The 19,379-nt window shown below is 40.8% G+C and overlaps 1 protein-coding gene across 1 annotated transcript in view; it reads left to right on the forward strand.

Moving 5' to 3' along the window:
• LOC132978767 (sodium channel protein type 4 subunit alpha B-like) overlaps nt 1–19,379 on the forward strand; it is a 40,773-nt gene that overhangs the window by 5,506 nt on the left and 15,888 nt on the right. The window contains 12 exon segments of the mRNA XM_061044071.1: nt 1,283–1,337; nt 1,504–1,773; nt 1,846–1,940; nt 6,494–6,635; nt 8,037–8,234; nt 8,322–8,510; nt 8,593–8,964; nt 9,095–9,224; nt 10,168–10,406; nt 11,442–11,615; nt 11,772–12,128; nt 16,464–16,871. Coding sequence (XP_060900054.1) covers nt 1,283–1,337; nt 1,504–1,773; nt 1,846–1,940; nt 6,494–6,635; nt 8,037–8,234; nt 8,322–8,510; nt 8,593–8,964; nt 9,095–9,224; nt 10,168–10,406; nt 11,442–11,615; nt 11,772–12,128; nt 16,464–16,871 — 2,629 coding nt within the window.

The raw sequence follows: 19,379 nt of genomic DNA on the forward strand, positions 1-19,379 counted from the left end.
TCCTGATAGGATGTCTGCTTTGTTTGAAAACAGCCAGACAAAATCCCCCTTCACTGCGTGTAGACACGCTCAAAGCTGCCATTACCTGCACCAGTAATTTGTTTTCGATTAATTATGGTTCAGCTAATTCAGATGCGCTTTCTATTCACAGGTACTAAAGCATGCTACTGTGTTGTTTTCACTCTCACTGAGGATGATATCAGTGTTTTCATGTTAACAATGGATCACATGACTGAGGGCCTGATTTACAAAGATCTAAATAGAGTACTAAATTGTGTGATCATGCCGAACATTTGATTGTGCTAAATTAACTTATTAGCATTCTCTCCTCACAGTATTTTGCTCACTAGGGTTCAAACACCCTATATTGCGTATTCATTACACGTACTAAATGCACAATGAGTGTTGTCTTGCATATTTGAAAGAGGCAATCCTCAGTACACACCATTAATAGATGCGGGTGATTTCAAGTCTATAAATGCTTTTACTCACACATATCTTTAGTGACTCAGGCCCTGTGTGTGTGAGAGGAGTTGCCTTTAGTGATGAACTCTGTAGCTTTACTCTCTGTATGTGTTTTTTCAGTGACTTCAATCTCATTGTTTTGGTTCAGGCAGGAATTTGTTTGCTTTTGGTAAACTCAGGGCCCGATTTATTAAGATCCCAAGTAAAAAGTACTAACTTGTGTGTTGACTCTGAAAAATTTCCAGTTGGTTGGTCTGCGATTTGCAGGTGATTAACTGAGAAAATTTGCTTGAATGATAACAGGGGCAAAACTTGTGGAGGCGGTAGTATTGAAATGAGGTTTTTGCATGTTTTACTGGTTTACATCATGGAGAGTTTGGACAAAGGCTTAATGGCTGCAAGCACAAAATGAAACTCAGTCCCGTGTTATTAGAGATATTAGTGGAAAAGGCAAATATTTTTGAGTTACGGCAAAAGACTAAAAGAAAAGTGATATAGAAGAGTAGAACATCAATGCCGTTGATAAACAAGAAGAACAACAGATGAAACTGAGAGAAGGTGGAGATATAAGGCGAAGAACAGAACTTGTTGGAGACTAGTGGAGGATTAAGCAGAAAAAGAATGGTTTGTGTAGTTTGTGGAGACCAAAACATTAAAATATAGTGTGTGTATGTTTCATCAGTTGGAAACACACCCTACACACCTCCTCTCTGTTTGTGAACTCGGGTGGAGGGTCGGCCACATTGAGTTCACAGCTTGTTTCTTTTACCCCAGCTGGCTGAGAGTCAATAATTGCACACCTATTATCAAATTCCAGATATGTGACAGAGTTTATAGACCTTGGAAACGTCTCTGCATTAAGAACCTTCAGAGTACTGCGAGCACTGAAAACCATCTCAGTTATTCCAGGTAAGAATATCATTAACTCAAACCTTTCAAATTCTTTTAGTTTTGACCATCATCAATGTTACATTTTATTTGTCTGTGTGTTACCAAACAATTGAAGTTTTGTCTCTTCTCCTTCCTCAAGGTCTGAAGACCATCGTCGGCGCTCTGATCCAGTCTGTGAGGAAGCTGGCCGACGTGATGATCCTCACTGTCTTCTGTCTCAGCGTGTTCGCCCTCATCGGCCTGCAGCTCTTCATGGGGCTGCTCCGACAGAAGTGCATCCGCAGCCTCTCACACTGCATCAACTCCTCCTACAGCGCCAACGATTCCTTCATCTGCAACAACAGAAGCTGGAGCTCCAGAGATGACTTCCTCACCAATGAAGGTGAGCTGAGAAGTGACTGGTCCTCAGAAAAATACGTCATTCATGTATACTTATCGAGATACTTTCATGTATCCTTTACATTCATTGTTTACAACAAAAAAATTCAGCTTTGAACTCTTTTTTCTTCCTCTCCTCTAGATAACTTTTACAAAGTTGAAGGAGCAAAGGATGCCTTAATATGTGGATATGGAAGTGATGCAGGGTAAGTGTTTGTCCTGTGTTCTGCTTGATAATCATCTGCAGACGATGACATAATATCTAAATGTTTAGCATCTAATGGCTTTTGATCCCACAGATGTCTTGTGTATAATTGGATATAGAAGCTTGAGCATCAGGCTTGGCTCGAACAGTTATCCCGTAGAAACAGAAACAACGATAGATACAAGGCCCCGTATATACAAGTCTGACTTATAGGCATTATATACAGAGGAATGATCCGCGTGGGTTAGCGCGTGAGAGGCTGTGCACAAGACGACATGTGGTGTGGATAATCACCCCGGCCTCACTGGAGCCCTTTACTGAGAAACATGGAGTTGTCAGCTGTTTAGAGATGGCGGGGGTCTTTGGAGATTTCCTCATCTCAAAAGCTCTATGACATGATTAGGTACCCCGGATCACTTCGGATTGGTTGTCTGTTTAGAAGAGATGCCACACTGACGTCTTCAAGCGGTTCCTCAGGTTGTGTCTTTTCATTTGAATCTAAATAATGGGTTTAAATGTTAATGGTCATGAATGAGATTTTGTCTGTGGAGTGTCAGACTTTGTTCCCAATCAGAGGCAGAGTGTTAAACCATCCAAATATTGCTACTCAGCCTACGTTCTGAATAATCCTGTAAATCCGAATGCTTTAGAAACAAGCACAACAGGATGAACCCGCCCCATGCCAGGCCCAGTTCAAGGGTTATAGAGAACTAAATACCCATCTGTGTGAATCCAAAATCCTGCAGCTTCAACAAATGGCTTCCATTAAGTTGCTCTGTTAATGATAGATAATGGATGACAGCATATAATAAAAAATATGGATGATATTTAGCGTGTATGTTAAAGTTTTATGTAGTAGTTCCATATTAAGCCTTTTTAGATTCTATATCGTGCTTCTTCCTCCTGTCCAATTCACATAGAGCCACTTTTCATGGTTCACTGTGAAGAACCCTCAGTGTGTTACTAGACCACAGCAACGACTCAGGCACCAACACATGAACAGGCTAATTAACCCACAACCATTGAAGTCAAATAATCAGACAAGAGGTCAACAAACCACAACCCAACTCCATAAAGAGGCAAAGAACCTCCCCCACCAGTGGACCACCCCAGGACTTTACCAGAGGTCATTTTTTCTAACTTGTTTTGAATTGTTCTAAAAATTAAAATGACCTTATGATGTCATCAGACATTAAGGAAATATGCCGTGTTGAAGTGCTGGCTTCTCTGACAACAATGCAGCAGCCAGTATGTCCTCCTTCTAAGTTTAGATTCGGTTGCAGAATGGTTTGTTTTGTTTTGACCAAAGAAGGTAGCCGATTTTACAGAACCCCCATGCCGCTGTTTTGGACTCCCCTTGGTTCGTCAGGCAAACGGCAAGTCCCCTGATGCTACTCTGTAGGACGCTTGGATTGGGGGACCTCACCACTGCTTGTACCCCCGTCTTCAATACCTCTTTCCAGTGCATTTATGTCCGATCAGACACAGCGCTGGCCAGCCAATGTTGAGCCTTTTGGTTCAGGGGGACCCCGGGGCTCCTTAAATTAGTTTTTTATGAGAGGTTTTCATTGTGTTTGAGACACTTTGACTTGGATTCTGCTAATATTGACATTATGGTTGTTAGCAATAGCATTGGCATATTAGAGGTAGTTAAACATTTTTATTTCTATCAAACGACAAACAGCTGTTTAGTGTCTTATCTCCTTCTGTAGCCTCTCCTCCAAAAACTCAGGAACTTAATCTCCCAAGATGTCAAACCTTATTCTTATTATGTTCCAGTCAAAGCTCGGAGAGGATACATTGGAGGGCATTCATTGGGGAATGACATCATTACTCGTAAATAGTAAGCTCGGTCAGTAAGACTCGAATCCACCCTGTCCAGCTGTCCCAGTGTTTACCTACCAGTCACTGAAAGTGGATTGTTTTAGATTTGTTTCCTGATGTTTTTGTTTCGGTCTGTTTGTGGAGCTCTAGCAGTGCACTGTGATCGACCTTCAGTTTCATTCAGGTTTAATATTTTTTCTTTTTCCTTCATGGTTGAGTTTATGGCTGTTTGGACGTCAATGGAACAAGACAAATCAGGCATTTTGTTTCCCTGTAGTTTTATCTTCGCTCTGTCATCACCAAGACGATGTGTTTTCATTGACTTTTTTGTGTGTTCTTTGTGCTGAGCTTCATGTTTACTCAGAGACAGAATCACAGATTTATGAGAGTCTTGCCTTGTTAAAGGTCAAAGTAACCATATGGTCGATAATATGACTGTTGACAAAATGACGGAGACTGCCTTTTAGCTTGTGTGAGGTTTTAGAGAGAAACTTTCTGAGGCTGGCTGTGGAGACGAGCAAGATATTAAGCAGGTCAGGATGGAGGACGTAAAACATAGAGGATGCTTAATCTTTTGAGTGTATTCCAACAAGTAATCCCTGAGTAGATTTCCAAATTAAAGCTTTGGATACGTTATGATGGCACCCACATGCATGCACACAAACACACACAGAGACAAGTGGGCACGCATATGCACACACATTTTCACATGATATTTTCAGGTTGGATGGTTAACAAGTTTGTGATAAATGATTTGCTCAAAGGACCAGGCTGTTTCTCATCATGCCTACTGTTGAGTTCAAGCAAACACTTATCCCCTCGCATCTTAAAGCCACTGTGCATCAAGGATTAGGACTTTCAACTCTTGCCCTTGACTGCACAGATGATGGCATAGAAGCCCACCGCCTTAGCCAGACAAAGAGAAAACACAGTTGTTTCTGTTGTATTGTTTAAAGAAAGGGGCTTGATTTTAATCTTAAAGGTGGGGTGAATTGTGCGTCTTCATTTAGCAATCAGAGTTAGATTTCAGAACAAAGCTATCAACACTGTAATCAAACACTGCCTTTAAATCCAATAAAGAACGTTTTGATTCAGATTTTAAAATGCAAATGATTCGTTTCAGTTTGCAAATTCCATGAGTGTTTTACTTGGGAGCAAAAGTTCTGGTTCTGGATCTTGTTTTTGAGCTTTGCTTTCAGAGCTATCATAGAGCTTCTGTATACCTTTGATAGTTATTTGGTGATTAAGTGCAACATTATTAGATCAGTTTGCTCTTAAACGACATGATAGTGTAGTATACTAATGTAAAATATATTACTTTAAGGTTTGAAAAGCCAGCTAAACACAAATTAAAGGTCACATATTATGCAAATATATGTGTCCCTAAAAAAAACAATTCAGAGAAAAGTCCATCCTCTCCATCTTTTGCCTGCTCCACTTTCCAGATTATGTGTGCTCATACAAGCTGTTTGGAGATTTTCCCTTCATGACATCACAAAGGGCAGTAACCCCTCCCCCAGGTGGGTGACACTCCCACAGCTAGGTGTTTATTCTGCCCTCTGGGTCTACCTTCTCACTGTAAACAATTGAGTATTGTGCAAGAAAGCCAGAGCCACCAAAACCCTTCCAGGGAGGGGCGTGGTCACACACAGCTCATTTACACAGAAACAGCCTGTTCTGAGCAGGATCTTCCCCATCTAATAGAGGGGTTTATAGGCATGATCAAATACAGGATCAGAGTGGAATTTTTAGCAAGAAACTTCATCAGCTTGTCAGCTCTTCAGTTAATGAACTCAAATAATTTCAACTTGCAGAAACCTGAATGTGGCTTTAATTGCTGATTCAGTGAAAAGTTTCAGTAAAGCACAAATGGATCAGTCTAATAACTGTAGTAATGTACATTATAAGCATTTAGTGTTTCTTTTTCTACTCCAAAGGTTGACAGAGTTTCTTTGATTACAAAGAGAATAACTTTAACTGAAGCGTCTGAGTGTTTACACTTTGCCATATTGAGCACATAAAGAGGGGGAAATGTTGGTGTCAGGTTGAGCAGTGCAGCAGAGAGAAGAAGCGGCATGACAGTATGGCGTCGCTGGCCTGATGCAGCCTCGTCTGCCCTCATGCTGGATATTAGTGAGCGGTCCTGCTCAGCTGGCTGGTCAGTCAGATCTACAGCTGTTCTCACAGCAGCGCCGGGCCGCCCAGCTGTTTACCGGCCATTACAAAATTATTCTGTGCTTTGATTGACGGGGCAGTCCAGCTTTTTTCAGCCGCTGGACTTAAATATTTGCTGTAATGCCACTGTGCTGACAATGAAGATCAGCGATGGAGGCATGGCGCTGAACATTGTATTTTATGTTATTTATTTCATCTGCACTGCAATTTGAAATCCATCTGGCTCAGTGTAATCCCTTTTGCTACAGCGCTTTTTAGTGCTCCTGCGGGGAATGAATTTGAAGTGCCCTCTCCAGTTGAAATAATGGCTTTGATAGCAGTGTATGTACTTACTCACTCATCACTCATCACTCATCCGCTTCTCTGCACTGTGGAGTCAAAGGCCGGGCCGTTCTGTAGATACTGGGGATGTTTTGAACTCTGGCAAAGCGGCATGCACGCTACCACATCTATATCTGTCCCAGCTGCCTTTGATTTAGTTGTGCATAGCCTTTGTTTATCAGTGTTGTCCTGTATTCATCCCTCCTCTGCCTTTTGACTGTGTGTGCATTACAGGAAGTGTCCCGATGGATTTGACTGCCTCAAAGTAGGAAGGAATCCAAACTATGGCTACACCAGTTTTGATTCGTTCGGCTGGGCTTTCCTGGCCCTCTTCAGACTCATGACACAAGACTACTGGGAGAAACTCTTTCACCAGGTGACATTTTTTAATCCTATTTGGAATCTGCCAGTATCATGTGATTATTTGAGCTGCCCTTTAACTAGTTATAATAAAACATACATTTAGATTCTCATAGAAATCAATTGATCCCTGTAACATGGTAGAATGAAATCGTTTTATTCAGTCAAATGTCAAATTATGATCGTTGAAAGAACATTCAGTTTGTTTTTTTGTGTTTCTTAAAACCAGGCAAAAATTATATATAATTTAATATTCTACCATAACTGCTTTGATTTCACAAAAAGGGTTATTCTGTGATTCAAAAGTCAGCATTAGCACTCAGAAAGGATTTTAAAAATGTTACATTTCTTAATTTAAAGCGCACATGTTGAATTTCCCATGAAAAGAGACTACATGTAGGTTTCAAAGTTAGTCACCTATGTCTTGCATTAACTGTCACATTAAACACAAAATCATAATTTTGCTGATTCTGCCATTATTTAATAGTTAACTTCTAACCTTGACAGTTTCTGCTTAGTGATCATTTTACAGGAAACATAAATATGCAGGACCAAAGTCAAACTAAAGTTCCAACCTAACGGATACATAAAGATATTTGAAGTTGAAAGGCGTTCTGGAGCAGTTTAATGAACTTCAATGTTAACAAAATGTTTAAAACTTCACCTAAATTTTAAAACACTATAACTTTATCTTATGAGTGGGTCATGTGATTCCTTTTCATGTGAAATGAGTTTTGTTCTGACAAACCAAGAAACATCATCAGACTGTGATTTGTGAATTTAACTGCTGCAGTCAAATTAAACTGATCAGTTTTTTAAATAGTTATTGTGTCATGTGACTGTGTTTAACATGATATGAGTCATCTGTAGATACAAACCACAGAAAATGTCCAACTCTGCCATTCTCAGTTCAATTCTTTGAAGGGTTTTAATGTCTTTTAGCTCAGTGTTTAGATTTGACAGCACATAGTAAGTGTTAGGTTTACTTGTACGTCTGTCATCATGTTGATTTTCTGAACAAAACTCTGATTATTCTTCTGCAAAGTTTCTGCCAGACTGAAACATTTAACTGGCTGATGAGCAACAGAGAGCAGCCGATGGGACAAACATTTCCCAACGAATCAGGGAACAAAAAACGAGCTAAAAAGAGATTAAATAATGAGCTGAAATTGATCAAGTTGCCAGAGACATGACTCTTAAGCAATGCTTTTTTCACCCCTCATCTACAAGATTTATGCCTCAAAAAAGAACGCATAAAGCAAGTAGAAGTAGTTGTATAAAGCAAATGGGTTATAACACTGACTCTGCTGTTTTTAACTTGAATTGCTTTGTGTCATTCACTGAATTGTTGAGACAAAATAGAATATTATTTTCCCTTAACCTGTCAATTGTACAAACTTCATGTCCGCTTCTTCAGACACTGCGCTCTGCAGGAAAGACCTACATGGTTTTCTTTGTGCTGGTGATCTTCCTGGGCTCCTTCTACCTGGTCAACCTCATCCTGGCTGTGGTAGCCATGGCTTATGAGGAGCAGAATCAGGCAACCATCGCTGAGGCCTGGCAGAAGGAGAGGGAGTTTCAGCTGGCCATGGAGCATCTTCGCAGAGAACAAAGAGTAGGTGCAATGCAAACATTCAGCAAGGATTTTCATATTTTAATTTCTGCTTTTGATTTACAAATCACATCCTTTTTTTGTGTTAAGTTGGCAGCAAAAAGACTAGCACAGGAGACAGACTCTGTGTTGTCCCCAGAGATGTCTCCGTTCTGTCTGAAAGCAGCAGGAAGTATACGACGGAGCAGCAGCAGAAGAAGAAGATCGCACAGGATGCTGTCGGAGGAAACACCTGAGGAAGCTGCTGAGGAAAAGTTTGACCCACTGGATGAGCCAATGGTACATCACTGTTCATCTCTCCCACTTTTTGATGACCCTATTACAAGCTGCAGGAGCTAATGTATCCTCTGTGTCTCTGCAGCCTCCACTGTCTCCCCTTCCCGCCCACCCTCTGCTGGCCACGCTCTCCTCTCACCCCCTCAGCACCAGGAGAGGAAGCCAAGTCAGCATCTTCAGCTCTTTCAGGGTACGTAACAACTCAGAGGCCGACTTCGGGGATGACGAGTACAGCATTCATGGCGACGCCTTCAGGAGTCGCACCAGTTCAACAGCCACACCCTGGAAGAGACGGACGGGCAGCGTGCGGAGCCACTGCTCCCAAATCTTCACCACCAACCTCAACATCAACGGCCGACTCAACATCTCCCTGGACCAGAATGGAGTCACCACTACAGGACTTCATACTCCTACCTACTTACCGGCTTACAGCATGGAGAGGGTCAGGGAGGATACAGTAAGTGAAAAAAAGATGTCTTTATGAGGATGTGGTATTCTTATAGTCTTTCTCTCTTCAATAATAATTAATAGCCCACCAAATAAAAGGAGTCTTTTTTGTACTGTTTGGGTGTCTTCTGTCTACCCAGACGCCCTTCAGTACAGAGGAAACAGTCCCCAAACCAATCCTCCAGCCTTCCCCATCTGTGACTGAGCCTCGTCCAGTGACCAGGAAGAGAGGCCTGAGCTCCGTCAGCTTTCTAAGTGAGGCCATGGAAGGTGAGTCCTTAAGAATATTAAAAGAGAAAGATTGGGGAGGTACACTTTTTTCTCCATTGGGTTAGTCTCTTATGTTTGTATGCAAATAACACTTTGACCAGCAGCTGGTTATGTTATCAAAAAGACTAAACTCATCACAAGGACGGCTAAATCTTACTAATTAAGTCCTGAAAGTGCTTTCATCACTTTAGAATACATTGTCTTTACATTTTTTAAATTATTAAATTTGTTTTTTATAGGGTTATGTGGCAGACTATTGACAATCCAGATCAGTACTATCTTGGACCTAGTTTGTCATGTATCTCTCTGTGAGAACAGCTTGTCATTAGAAAATCAGTCAGTCAGTTGTCTGTACTCCTTGAAAGAGGATTTTGTTTTGCCTGCAAACTGAGCCACACAAGCTTTTTCCCCTGTTCCAGGTCCTTATTGTAGACTCAGCTAACCATCTACTGGCTATAGTTTCACATTTACATAAAAATTACAGAATTACAGAGGTGGGATTGGTATGGTTTGCGTCTTCTCAGCCAGCAAGCAACGTACCAATTTCCCCCCCAAAATAATAATTCCTTAAAGTTCCCATCAAATGAAAAGAGGTATTTAAGTTTTTATATCAAGTACATTATGGGCTGAAATCGACCTGTATTCCAATATCTTGACGAATAAAAAAGATTTTAAAGGAGTATGTTGAAGACTAATTTTGAATCTGGGAGGAAATTCCACTTTTGCTTCTAATGAAAAACTCAAATTTTAAGCCCCTCCCCCACAGCACACAGGACCTAGCAGCTAGCTGGATGTTAAGGGTTGTCACCTCGCTTGTGTTTGAAGGATCTCGCATTTAAGTCCACTGGTGTTTGCAAAGAAAAAGGGAGCATAGGTTTTACCAAACAAGAGTTATTTAACAGAAAGCTGCAGATGAATAGTTCACTTGGGTGTCTCTTTGCAGAGCTGCAGGAGTCGAGGCAGAAGTGTCATCCCTGCTGGTTAACTTTCGCCAAGAAGTACCTGATATGGGACTGCTCCCCCTGGTGGCTGAAGATAAAGGAGTGGGTGAAGTTCATGGTGATGGATCCCTTCCTGGACTTGGGTATCACCATTTGCATTGTGCTGAACACCCTGTTCATGGCCCTGGAGCACTACCCCATGACAGAGGAGTTCAACACCATGCTCTCAGTGGGAAATCTGGTGAGGAATGATGGGTGGGAGGGCAGGTTTCTAGCATCCATCACATTTTCTCTTTAAGTGCTTTTGATGAACAGCAAAAAATACTGAAAGCATCAGAAGACAGTTGAGAGGAAAGAGAAAAATGATTCATTCAGGTCATTCTTTTATGGTTGGTGCAGGACTTTAAGTTCAGGTTCTGACTATACGTGTCTTCAAGAATAAAAACAAACTTAAAGGCAGACAATTTAATGTAATAACTTTCTAAAGGTTGGGTTCATCAAGCTGCTGATGTTTATGATGTGTAAAAATGTCATGTGCTTTCAAACATTTTAGGACAAACCTTATTAGACTGCTTTGACATTTAGCATGAACTTTGTCCTTCACAATAAAGGGCTACTCTGTGTTTTTAAGTTAGTTTTTTTTTATTGTGGGAGGACATTTTGACATATTCTGCTAGTTGTAGCATCCTCAGTAACCTGTTACAGATGGAAGTTAGCATACAATGAATGACTTGAACATGCTCAGGCTTCAGTCCACTGGTGTTGAAAAAGGGAGCCTCTTTTGTGGGATAAAAAACAGCAGGACTACATATGTAAGAAGAATTTTTTGCTGTTTAGATTTTTCCTTTGCCCTTTACGCCTGCAACCTAAAGCTCAACTTTAAATAAACTTCAACCCGCTGTCCCTGACAGAGCCTATTTGACCACTTTGGAGTCGCTTAACAGCCTGTAAACAATAAAACATACATCTGATATATTAGTTCCTTGCAAAGTTGTTATGGAGAACCTGTAAGCCCAACTTTCATTTAACTCTTTGTTTCCAACAACTTGAGCGGTTAATTCCTTGCATTTCCTAAAAGCAATGTTCACCAACTATTCAGGCACATTGTGTCTCTACTATTGTACCACTGTACTTTTATGTATCAGCGCTCTTTTAGCTGAAAACCACAGCCTACTGTTGGGTTGATTTGAACAGTAAAATATGCAGCTAAAAATAGATCATTACAATTAAGTAAATCACATTTTTAAACCTCTCACTGTGTTTCTGTCTTTTCTAGGTGTTTACCGGGATCTTTACAGCTGAGATGGTGTTCAAGTTGATTGCTATGGACCCTTACTATTACTTCCAACAGGGCTGGAATATTTTTGATGGCGTCATTGTTTGCCTCAGTCTGATGGAGTTGGGTCTCTCCAATGTGGAGGGGCTATCTGTCCTGAGATCCTTCAGACTGGTAACGGAAATATTAAACTCTCAGTTTTGTACTTGTGTACCATTGTATTACTTTTTAAATTGCAATAAATCAAAGGTGATGGATTGGACGAAGATGAGAATGTAAAAGTGGCTAAATTATAACTGAAAGATTTCTTCACTTTGTTCTCTTCTTCAGTTGCGAGTTTTCAAGCTGGCCAAATCCTGGCCGACTCTCAACACTCTCATCAAGATCATCGGCAACTCTGTGGGCGCTCTGGGGAACCTGACGCTGGTGCTGGCCATCATCGTCTTCATCTTCGCTGTGGTGGGCATGCAGCTGTTTGGAAAGAACTACCAGGACTGTGTGTGTAAGATCTCCATCGACTGCCAGCTGCCTCGCTGGCACATGAAGGACTTCTTCCACTCGTTCCTCATTGTGTTCAGGGTGCTGTGCGGCGAGTGGATCGAGACCATGTGGGATTGTATGGAAGTGGCCGGGCAGCCTCTCTGTATCCTGGTGTTCATGTTGGTCATGGTCATAGGGAACTTAGTGGTGAGTACTTAACTGGAAAGTTTTGAATCATTTTACATTTCTGTCATTCATTTCCTGAAGCCCAAACCAAGATTTATTTTCTATTGACAAGAATTTAGCGGTAACCAATATAAAATGTAATATAATTATTATAAGAAATAGACAAAGCCTAATCCGTCTTGTTCTTCAATACACACCAGTTAGCCACAGCGTTTCCACAGGGTTAATTATTGTATATTACAAAAAACACTGTCATGCAGACTATCTTGCTTTAGCCCCCAAACACAAACATAAACACATCAGCTTCAATACCGTCAAGAGCAAAAGCAGCTGTTGTTTCAGATAGAATGAAAGTGTCTATAGACAGCTTGATCTGGCCAGCCTGTGCTTTTGTTTTGTGAGTTTTCAGCAGGATGCTTGTCAATAAGGTTCTGTATTTATCTGGGACTGATTATGATTAATTATGGTAATATGGAAATTGTGAAACTCAACTGTGTAAGTTAATTAATCTGAAATAGCTACTACTAAAACTAACAGATCTGTTTTCTCAGGCATTTTAATTTAGTTGATTGACCCTCCATCTCTTCAGTCATTTCTCTATTTTTTTTTTTCTGACATTTCCTTCAAATGCATGTGTAGTATTCTCTAACAAAACTCCTTATTTTTTCCTTTACTGGCAAACTAACCACAGTGGACTCATCTTTTCCAATAATGTAAACACAGCTCTTTGGGCTGCATGCCGTTGATGGCTTTGACTGAAAGTGACCTGACCAAGCAGTGTCAGTGAAGTCCTCCTCCAGCTGATGGTTTGGTTTGCTTTTGGAGAACAAAAAGAGGCTTCTGAATATATACGCTATACTATTTTAAACCAGTTAAGACTCCTCACAGTAGGTTAAATGTTCATTTGACATTTCTAGTTGAACCAGTGGGCTTGAAGCAGACAGTCAGACTTAAAGGTCGGTGGTTTTTGGTCTCTTTATTGGATTTGTTGGCAATAACATAAATACAGGTTAATGCCAACCTTATCCTTTAACAATATATAAAAACAGGAAGTCTGTCTAGAGAGAAATCCAATTGCATGTCAATGCAACCAACTGCAGCTGCTTTCAAATCCAAATGATGATGTCATGAGTAATCAGGGATTACTTTGCACCAATGAGGATTGGTGATTCCATATTATTAGGACGGGACATCCTTGAACAGTCGGTGGATCGTCATGGTACATTTTTGCAAACTCAGATTTCTGCCTAGTTATGATGGATCGTGCATATTTACCTTATTGCTTCTGAATACTGATAATGTGGCTCTGTGACAACATCATGCTAACAGTCTTGCAGATTAGCATTAGCAGACTTCAGAACAGATCATGTCTGGACAACGTATAGGCCATCTGTTGTCTCCACTAAGTATGTATTGTCTGTACATGCTACTGTACTAACTGTATCCATATCACAAACACGTGCTGTGCGAGGGCAGCTTCTCTGCAGCATCATGTCCAACAGGGCTGAGGGTTTGATCCACTGCTAATGAACTCCTTATGCATTATGGGAGAGGATGAGACCTTAGGACTGTACAAAGGATCAGCTGACACCACTGGATGTTCCTCAGACATTTCAGCAGGTGTAGATTTTCACATGGGATGAAACATCATTTCATACAGGTGTTTTTATAGAAAAACAGTTCATCAATGTAACAGCTCACACGCTGCAGTAGCATGGATATGTATATTCATCCATCCACACGTCCCATATGGTGATTTGTTGTCCAGCTGTGGGCTATAATCTAACGTTAATGAGGACAGATAAAAAAAAATCCCGGAAGTGTAGACAGCCGGCTGCCAAAGAGTTTATTCATGGTCAGTGTGCTTTTTCTTTGAACGTGGTGTCATTGTAGTTGATGCTGATTCTTGACATTTATATAACCATACATTGCTGTGTTTGTGGAGTGAGTAAAATCTTTTTCCATTTTATTATTATAATCATGTTTTTTTCTCCATAATCCATTTTCAGGATTTCTTTTCATTTTATTTTTGCTTAGCCTTAACTGCCGGCCTGATCCTCAAGTGTTATGCAAGTCTAGACGAGAATCAAAGTGCCTTTGCAGCTATTCCATATCATGCTCTGTACTTATCCCAATATTTTCCATCCATTATCTTTGACGCTTATCCCGTTAGGGGTCACGGGTGACTGGAGCCGATTTCAGCAGTCAATGGGCGAGAGGCGGGGTACACCCTGGAGTCTGGACTGGTTACCAGTCAAACACAGGACTGACATATAGAGACAGACAACCAGTCACACTCATCCTCAAAACTACGAGTCACCAATTCCCCTAATGAGCATGTCTTTGGCAGAAGGAAGTCGGAATACCCAAAGGGAACAGGCGATAAGGCCTGATCGATGGGGATTCAAACCAGTAACCTTTTCCCTGTGAGGTCACAGCACCAACCACTGCACCACAGTGCAGCTCCCGAATATTTAAAAAAACACAAACTCAATTCAAACATTAGCTACAACACAATCAACTCTGTCGCCTTTTTTATGCAGCAGGGCTTTAAAAAATAGAACAAGGCTTTGAGCGTGGAGTTTTTGTGGTTACAGTTCAAAACCTTCTCCCAGCATGCCTTCTGTTCCCCTCAGCCTTATGAAGCATATGCTCTGAAATATATATGTCTGTCATAAAAGGAATGAAAACCTTTAGTTTCCTAAAATAGTTATTGGTGTTGCCTGAATGATGACTGACCCTTTTTTAATGCAAATATATATCCTAACACTTATTTAAAGGATCAGTGGTGGATTATTTGTAGAAAGGTTTGTTTTGGTTTATTTCCCCCGAAATGAAGGGTCACTATGTTTTTATAAGCTAGAGAGAGCTCTTAGTAGAGACTAAGACTCTCTCTTCAAAGCAATCCACAATTTTTACAGAAATGAAAAAAGGACCAACAGAAAGAAACTCTAGAGAGATCATTTTACATGTTCTTGTTACTGCTGTAGCTGTTCATTCACACTGCTCCTCTGAGTCCTGTTTGTCTTTACAGAACTCTGTGATTTTCATTTTAGTTTCATATAAACAGGTTAATCCATTTACTCAGCACATGAGCCACACCTGAGCCTTGCTGCTCATGCACTACTGCAGTGCTGAATAATAAAGAGATAAGGAGGCTCACCTATTTTTTTATTGACACCAAGAATAATACACCTTTGACTACAGTTTGAATGTCAATACTTGTAGAATATGTTACAGGAAAATAATACTTTTTTCAACTCAACACTGCCTGTATTTGCTTCAGATTTCTGTGTCAACTAATTACATGGGGAATCTCTAATGAAATTAAAGCAACACACAAATATTTACCACCGTCGACACAGGTAAACTGAAACAGAAAACACAGGGCTGGGAGCAGCAGCTCAGCCTGTGCTCCAACAATATGTCTGAGCGGCAGCAGCTCAGCGAGTCAGCTGTCATGCTCTGCTCAGGCAGGCTGCATAGAAGAGCAGTTTTTAGAAGTGTGAAATCTGCCATGAAACGATTGTGAACTTCATTATGTGCTGTGACAGAACGCAGACCCCTCATAAGAGAAGCAAACATTAAAGGCTTAATCTAAAGACACTGTTATTTAAAGTCCCCCTCCTTCCTCCAGCTCTAACACCATTACTTATGAGCATCTTTTTACAGTTTCTGGATGCAGACATCTTCAGTGAATGTGTTGTCTGGTCAGGGCAAAGAGCAGATCACAAATGCTCCTTATAGAGTTTAATGGACAGAAACATCCTCCACACATGAATCGTGGGAAAGCTGTTTATCCAAGGGATTATCCAGGATGCTTAGGGGCGAGAAGGTCGGAGGGCATTCATCACTAATCATCTGCTCATGCTCCCCATCGCTGACTGGCTCAGTGGCTAAAGATGATCCTTAACAACTGTGCACATCGCTCATGCACACAGGCAGTACACACACACACACACACACACACATGCAAAACATGCTACTGTGCTGCTCTCTAAGCTAGTAGACGGATTACTTGGGAGTTTGCTGTTTGGAAACTTGAGTTCAGTGTAGCATAAAAAAATCCGGGGCCATATGTTTCAGAGCGTAGCTGGGGAGAATATCCTCCTGAATCTACAGGGCAGGATTTTCCAGTGTTAAGAAAAAATAAGTGGGATATCATGTAATATATAAGGATCACTAGTGCTGTTGTTTTCAGGCTAACCTGTGCCCTGACATCTAAAGAAAGATCAATGTTGATTAAAGCACAACATGAATCCAGCATAATTTACCGTTATCAGGTTTAATAGATAAAAAGGGATTATTTACTTTTTTTCCAAATCAAACAAAATGTCATATGTTTTCTGTCGACAGGTGCTGAATCTTTTTCTGGCCCTGCTGCTCAGCTCCTTCAGCTCCGACAACCTCTCTGCTCCAGACGAAGACGGTGACCTGAACAACATCCAGATCGCCATCGCCCGTATAAATGCCGGCGTCTCCTGGCTCGCCACGAACATCTCAAACCTCTTTAACCGGAGCTTAAAGCGCAAAAAGCAGATTGAAAAGGAAGCAAGTTTGGTCATCAAGCCAGTTGGAAATCACGTCGAAAGCAATGGGGGAGTATTTGGATGCTATGTAGAGAAATACATCATACCAGAGGAGGACAGCTACATAACGAACCCAAACTTGACCGTTATTGTACCCATCGCACCCGGAGAGTCCGATGTGGAGTTTCTCGAGGAGGAGGAGGAGATTTCTGAGTCTTCGGAGGATGAAGACAAGGTGAGTTTTTAATTTCCATATACGGGTGTATGTCTCAGCACCGACCCTTAACTCTCATATTGACCATTGTTCTCATCTTCTGGACCATCTTTTCTACTCTAGTAAACATATTTACAACATCTAAAGAGTAAATTCCTACCTCCTCACATGCTGATCTCTGGTTCATTGGTTGAAAGCTTGACATGATCTGGTGCACTAAAGTACCATTTTAAAGCAGGGGCTTTTGCTTTTGTTTGGTGATGGCAAGGTAGAAGCAACACAGTCACCAGAATCGATACAGCAAGATGAGCAAAAAGGATGCTGTGAATATGAAACTCTAAATTAACCTAAATCAACAATCTAGTGTGGGCACAACAGGACTGTGTGTCTGTGTGTGTATTTTTGAGTGCATGTGTATTTGGTATTGGGATATATTCCATGTGTACCTTTTTTGTCGATTTGGTTGGATTTTTGCGTTAACAAAGTGGTTTATTTATTATATTGACTTTTATTATTCCTTTACATAAAAATGTAATATCAAAAATAGGGCTACTTAACCCGCGGACAAAATAAACGACAGCCTACTAAAAAGTAGCCGAAAACCCACACACTTGGCAACCCTGGTTAGTAATAATAGGGGGACACTTTGACATGTAACTACAGGAGCTGGGAGCAGGACCCAGGAGCCGGGTATCGAACCCAAGACTTTCCAGTTGACCGCTGACCGACTCTGATCCACAGCTGCCTCGAAATACGATTGGCTGTTTTCTTCTCTGCACTTAGACTGTAGATAAGAAGTGGGCTCTGCCACCATTATGCACATACTGGATTTTCAATTGTTATTCGAGGTCTCAAGTACAGTGTGAGGGCTGTTGCGATCCCTTTTGTTTCCAGAAGTAACAGTATTTGGACAGCTGTCGCTAAGTTATGCAAAGCGTGTGCCTGTGGCTAGACCTAGAGCTATAGTTAATTAGAAAATAAACCACTTTCTTTATTTGAATGAGGTATTATTTGTTGTGGTAGCTGACGGGTTAATTAGCAGATAAAGAAGCTAAAAGAGCTTGGGAAACAGAGCTAACTGTCCACTCATTTACACACATCTAGGGATGTAGGGACAACAAGTGCAGAGTTGAAAAAAGCTTTAAATCATATAACACTGGAAATCACTTGCTGAAAAAATTGGCTTTTTGGAGCCAGCCTCCAGTGGCCGGTAGGGGAACTGCAGTTTACAGGCCTGACCAATGGGGATTCAAACCAGTAACTAAGCACTTCCAACTTGGCTTCATTTTTCAGCACCAAAAGTGGCAACACTTTGCACATGCCATGTGAATATTGAGAAATAAAATAAAAAGGGAACAATAAATGAATGTATTATGTGTCTTAGCTTAAGAAACATCACATCTGTCACTTTTTTGTTTAAAGATACAGAAACATTAAACTTGGTGCTTTGTTTTAAAGTCTGGTTATTTCCTAATGATTTCCCCCAAACACTCATGAACAGTATACTTCTCATGGGGAAAATAGGCTCTATGTGGGAACAAATATTCTTCCTTAGTTTATTTATAATTGGAAAGTAAGTTGATGTTTTATATGCTGAATTGACCTGACCTGTTGATTTCATGATTATCTTCTTGTTATTAAGCTTTGTAAGAACTGTACTTGTGTAAGAAGTAAAAAAAAAAAAAAGCAAAAGTAATTTTACATATTTTCAAAAAAAATGGGACCAACAGGCAGACCTACATGAATTAAGCCTCCGATTGTTTGCTGGCTTTGTGCCACAGATGTTTCTAGAAAACGTCTAAAAAGTTCTGTCAAAGGGGGCACAGGCAGTGTGGATGGAGGGGGGGCTGTGAAGGCGACGGCGGTGTGGAAGCTCTCCGGACACATAAGCTGTTTATCTGTCAGACAGTAGGTGAACTCTGATAAAGACTACTGTCCTGGTTGAGCAAATATATCTTGGCAATCCAGATGTTGCATTTAAGTCTGAACAACTGAGTTATTAAGAGTTAACATCATACAGTGAACATCTGGCAACGCGACCTCAATAACCTCAGCTGTATGCAGAAGAGATAAATATAGCAACAAAAGATATCGGCTTTTGGACTTCACAATTCAGAGAATTACTTTTCAAAGAACACATCTTTACATGTCACAGTATGAAAAGTGTTTATAAATGACACATTAGTGGTGGCTTAACTCAACAGGCTGCTTCAGTGTCAGGGTCATAGTGCTGTGATTCACTGTCTCACCATCAGAGCCGTCCTGTGCTATGCAATGACAAGTTTTAGTGAAACTGCCTTTGTATGAAAAGGTCTCTGTAGTAAAGTTAAGTAGACAGTTAAAAAGACATGCTAATCTACAGTGTATAATGGTACATAGACTTGAGTTTAGGGTTCAGTGTCTTGCCCAAGAATGCTTCTACATGTGACTGCAGGAGCTGGGGATCGAACCCCCAACCTTCTAGTTGACAATATTTGTTTGTTGTCTTTCCCAACATAAACGATCTTCACCTCCCTCATGTCAACACTG

This window comes from Labrus mixtus, chromosome 8 (genome assembly GCF_963584025.1).
Source record: "Labrus mixtus chromosome 8, fLabMix1.1, whole genome shotgun sequence".
NCBI lineage: Eukaryota > Metazoa > Chordata > Actinopteri > Labriformes > Labridae > Labrus > Labrus mixtus.